The sequence below is a fragment of the Pangasianodon hypophthalmus genome, chromosome 21 (genome assembly GCF_027358585.1).
Source record: "Pangasianodon hypophthalmus isolate fPanHyp1 chromosome 21, fPanHyp1.pri, whole genome shotgun sequence".
In the NCBI taxonomy this organism is placed as follows: Eukaryota; Metazoa; Chordata; class Actinopteri; order Siluriformes; family Pangasiidae; genus Pangasianodon; species Pangasianodon hypophthalmus.
The window spans coordinates 6921909-6926970 of NC_069730.1; the positions used below are offsets into that span (position 1 = coordinate 6921909).

Genomic DNA, 5062 nt, shown 5'->3' on the forward strand with positions numbered 1-5062 from the left:
TAATGACATATAGTGAATATAATCACAAGACAAAAAGCATTCTACAAATATCAGAAACAACATGTATATTCATTACTGGTGGCCTGAATTGTAAACTATAAAATTAATGTCACTATTATATTATGGTTATATTATATAGGTTATATTATGGTTTCAGAAACTGCTGATCTCCTTGGAATTTCACTCACAACAGTCTCTAGAGTATACACAGAATGGTGCAGAAAATAAAACACATCTAGTGAGCATCTAGAGTTGTGCAGAAACGCTTTGATGATGAGAGTGATGAGAGAGGAGAATGGTCAGACTGGTTTGAGCTGATTGCTGTGGTAACGCAAATAACCACTCTTTACAACTGTTGTGTGCAGAAAAGCATCTAAGACCCCACAACACATTGAACCCTGAGGCAGATCAGTGCTACAACAGCAGAAGACCACATGGGGATTCTGATGTTACAGGCTCATTAAAACTGGAGAGATGAAGATTAGAAACACACACACACACACACACACACACATATATATATATATATAAATATGTGTGTGGTGTATGTGTGTGTGTGTGTGTGTGTGTAAATTAAAGGAAAAACTAGTGCCTTGGTTATGCTGTGGGATTGGTTGGTTTTGCTGGCATGGTTTGGCTCCATTTGTTCCCTTAGAGGTATTCAGGTGGGATGCAGGTGAGTTGGAAAATACCAAAAAAAGAAATGTTTAAATGACCACTTCAGACCTGCCTAACTCTAACTGTACAGTGATGTAAAGTGCTCTTTGTTTGCTTTGGTCTACTGTGATGGTCAGAAACTATTCATGTTTTCACAAGAGACAGGCAATTTGTAAAATGATTACACTGAAAATGTAGGCCTACTGTTATGTTTCTTAATGTTCGCTGTGTTTACCACCCCCCTTCTGCTGTAGTGTAAGTATGAATATGTCTGTCTTGGAGGGAAGAATAACTGCAAGTCAAAATGAAGTTCTTCTGACTGATCACCTTTATCATATGATTAAACATTTCTATCCTGAGGGAATGGTCTCTTCGAGGACCTCGCTACAACCATCATCAAAACACCAATTAAGCAAGTATCTTTTGGAAGAATGGAGTTTATCGCTCCAGTACAGTTCTAGAGATTTGTAAAATCTATGCCAAGGCGTAGTGAAAATGTTTCAGACACTTTACTAAGACACTTTATGTTGGCTTTGGCTTTAATTTGTTACCCATCTGTATATAAAAAACATACACTACAGGAAGATTTGAAAGCAAGGCACTTGTCATTAGTGCTGTCTTTGCTTGATAGGTCAGACTTAGTTATGGTGCGGTCATTAGCATCCTTTTAAGCTGCCTCCACTTGTCTTGCAGTGCTTCTTTAAAGCTGTCTGTCATGAGGAAGTAAAACACAGGGTTGATGACACTGTGAGCATATGCAATTGGCCGTGTCACTATGTAAACCGCGTTGATGTAGTCTATTATGCACCGTGACAAATTTAATTCAGGAAGACGTGATGTGAGCCGCACAATCCTCATTATATGGATGGGTGTGTAGAGCACCAGAAACATGATTGCTGCAGCCCTCACTATTCTTACTGGCCTTTGGAATGATGTCCCACGCATCTCTTCTCTTTTCATGAGTACAGAAACCAACTTTTGTGATGATAGAAACAAAGCCAGCAGTGGCAGCACATATCCAGTTATGGTGAGCACTGTGGTATAGATCAAAGTAACTTTGGCCACTCCCAGACTCGCAAAATCACGACACACTGTCCAACTATTTAGCTCCAAGTCCTGGACAATGAAGACAATGAGGGGAGCGATTTGAATGGTCACCCAGATCCAGTTCAGGATGGTGATGCATAATGCAGCCTTGAGAGTCAACAGGATGTGTTCTCGCTGTGGGTGACACAGCAACAAGAACCGGTCCACACTTACCCACATCATGAAAAGGATGCTGGAGTACATGTTCACATTGAGGATGTAGCGATTAACCACGCATAGTGAAGGATTGAATTTCTTCAAGTTGTAAGTGTAGTTGTAGGACAGCTCGGGTAAAGTGCACAGGAAGATGAGGTCGGACATAGACAGGTTAAACAGGTACACGTTTGTGGACTTCCAAGCAGGGAGGCAAAAGATATAGCCTAGGACCACCAGTAGGTTTCCGATGAAGCCTAAGGTAAATTCCAGACCATACATAGGCGAGAGGTAAACTCTCTCTAATAGTGGAGTGATGACACTGGAACAGTTGTCCTGCAGCCATAAAGATTATTGTACATACAATTACTTCACATAAATGGTTCTATTTTCATGCCAATGCAACCATAATTTGCTGGTTACTGCTGGTGTGTTTTTTTTTTTTTTTTTGGTTGGGTGCAATCCAAAATTTTTGCCCTTGAGCTCTCTTGCTATTTTTGTGGTAATAAATTAATGCGTTGCACTAATGTGTATTGTATTATCTAACATAATATGCATTTCAATATAAAGACGCTACTTCATCTAAATGCTAAATAAATACAACACACTTGAGCAAACAACTTAGTTGTGGCTACTAAATGGCAATTCTTTACGTAATGTCTTTACAAAAACGTCACTGTGCTGCACAGCACACCCTTGGATAGTAAAGAAAACAAAAGGAGCAAATTTGATTGGACAACTTGTAGTAATGTATTCAATGAAACCCAACCCCTGTTTACATTTGTGCCATGTTAACACCTGCAAAGACGCTCACGAAAATATGACCTTGTTTTTATGCGTGCACCATGGCCATGAAAATAGAGCCCAAATTCTCTGTGGTATGCAAGAGCTAATTTCACACAGGGGATTTCTCATCACAATAATGAGATTTATTTAAAGCATGCAAAATTTCTTTGCATAAAGCTTATTGGCCTTTAGCCTATTATTTTTATTTATAAAGAAAAGGTTTAAAAGACCAGGTTTATTACTACTAAACAATTAGTACCTTTACTTTACAGACTGTACAGGGTATAAATGATTTGAATACTTATGTAAATGTGATATTTTAGTTTTTATGTATAATAAATGTGCCACACCTTTTTGGAGTTTTCAGATGCTTTGTAAATAATCTGACACATAAAACATAACTTGCCTATGGCTACACTCCTAGAAAATTGAGAAACCTTAATAGTTCTATAGTGGTGAATTCTTAAATGTTCTTTGTCAAACCCTACAACAGAATGTTTCCCCATCAGAAAGGGCTTCAAAGACAACATTTTCATGGAAAATAAGAACCATTAATTATCCAGTGAAACCTTAAAGAATGCTTCATGAACCCTTGAAAAGGGTAAGTATTAAAAATACTTTTACCAACCAGTATAGTAACCAGCCAATGTTGAGGATAGAGTTATATGTAATCAAACTAATGCATTAGGTAATAAACATATATACATAATTCATACCTGGCTTAAATTTTTAACAATAAACTAAACTTAACTAAACTAATCTCTTACAGTAAGTAGTAAAGCAGTTGTGCAGAACCACTTGTGCTTTTTCTTCCCAAATTTTAGATCATTTGATGGAAAAAAAAAATTAATGACAATAGAATAACCTTACCAGTATGGTAACCTTATGAATAATGAGTAGTGGTACTCATTAATACATATTTATATACATTATCTAGTACACATTCACTTTCTCAAAGTATGTATATTTGAAGCATTCTTACCATTGCGCTGTTTGGTCTGTTGGCTTTGGGAGTGTGAAGTCAGCTTTTCAGGGTTTCTTATTCCAAAAATCATTGCACCACCCATTTGTAGCACATCATCATCATTAAGTGTAAAGTGTACACTGTATTTATTTGGTATTTTTCTAACCAGAGATCTGATGCAATGACACACTGATGCAATCTGATGCAATGATCGCTTTTCTTCTTTCTTTCTCTGCCTCCATGTCTGTCTTTCACTCCTGTCTATTTGCTTATTGTCATTTCTGTGACCTTTATAGAGGTGCAAATGGAGGGGTGATAAGTTTTGTTCATTCATCATTGTTGAATCAGTTTGATGGAGCTTTTGCAAGTGCCTTGTACAGTGAGGTTTGATTCCAGGTTGATTCCAGGTTATTATTGTTGCTCAGTCAGAGTGTTAATGTAGTGCAAGCAGAAACACCTGAAGTGAGCTGAAAATGAGTTTAGTGTCTCAAATTTCACAAATAACTATGATAGTAGTTTATACCGGGTTAATTGTTAACATTTCTGTTCAGTTCAAGCTTTTTACTATTTTACCATAAAGTGGAACAATACTAAAACCAGCATTCTTAAAATATACAACTGTATTGTGTGCATTGCTTAGTTGCTTGAAAAATAACATGAAAAATAATCAGGTTTCGGAATCACAGAGCCAGCATCGCCAGATGGTTTATTTACACGGTGCCTTTAGGGCACCAGACCCATGTAACAGTGTAGAGTAACCATCGTTAAAATTTTCTGTGACTTGTGAATTGTTGCCCTGACACTTTGATGAGCCTTGTGTGTCCAAAACCCTGTCACCAGTTCATGGTTTATTCCTCCTCAGACCACTGTTTTCAGCACGTTACCAAGTATTCAGGTATTCAGGTATTCAGCACATCATCAAATACAAGACCAGCAACCGCATGACTGCTGAAGGCGACGCCTCACTGGCAGGGGAACTTAATTGTTTCTTTGCACGCTATGAGGCGAGAACAGCAGAGACTGTCCTGACATCTCCATCAGTCTCCTAAAACCATATCCTCACGGTGCAGCAGCATGATGTGAGGCGTGTGCTCAAATCAGTGAACCCTACGAAAGCTGCTGGCCCTGATGGCGTGACAAGATGGGTGCTGAAGGAATGTGCAAACCAGCTTTCTGCTGTCTGTACAAAGATCTTCAACCTATCTCTGTCTACATTCAGCATACCACCCTGCCTGAAGTCTGCCATTATCATTCCATTATCATCTCCCAAAAAATAGTCTTGCCTCCGGCCTCAATGATTACCGCCCAGTCGCATTCACTCCAGTTATAATGAAGTGCTTCGAGAGGCTGATCCTGCAGCACATCAAAGCCAGTCTCCCACCATCCTTTGATCCCCACCAATTTGCCCACAGAGCA

At 38.7% G+C, this 5062-nt stretch overlaps 1 protein-coding gene across 1 annotated transcript; it reads right to left on the reverse strand.

The window, feature by feature from the left end:
• Nucleotides 1–1299: 1299 nt before the first annotated feature.
• On the reverse strand, nt 1300–2218 carry LOC113543372 (succinate receptor 1-like). Its single transcript, XM_026941502.2, has one exon. The coding sequence runs from the start codon at nt 2176–2178 to the stop codon at nt 1300–1302; it is 879 nt and encodes a 292-aa protein (XP_026797303.2). The 5' UTR covers nt 2179–2218.
• Between the last annotated feature and the right edge of the window lie 2844 nt (nt 2219–5062).

What these genes read in the sequence shown, in the direction of transcription:
- LOC113543372 (XM_026941502.2), bottom strand. Translation starts at nt 2,178, where the DNA reads ATGTATGGTCTGGAATTTACCTTAGGCTTCATCGGAAACCTACTGGTG.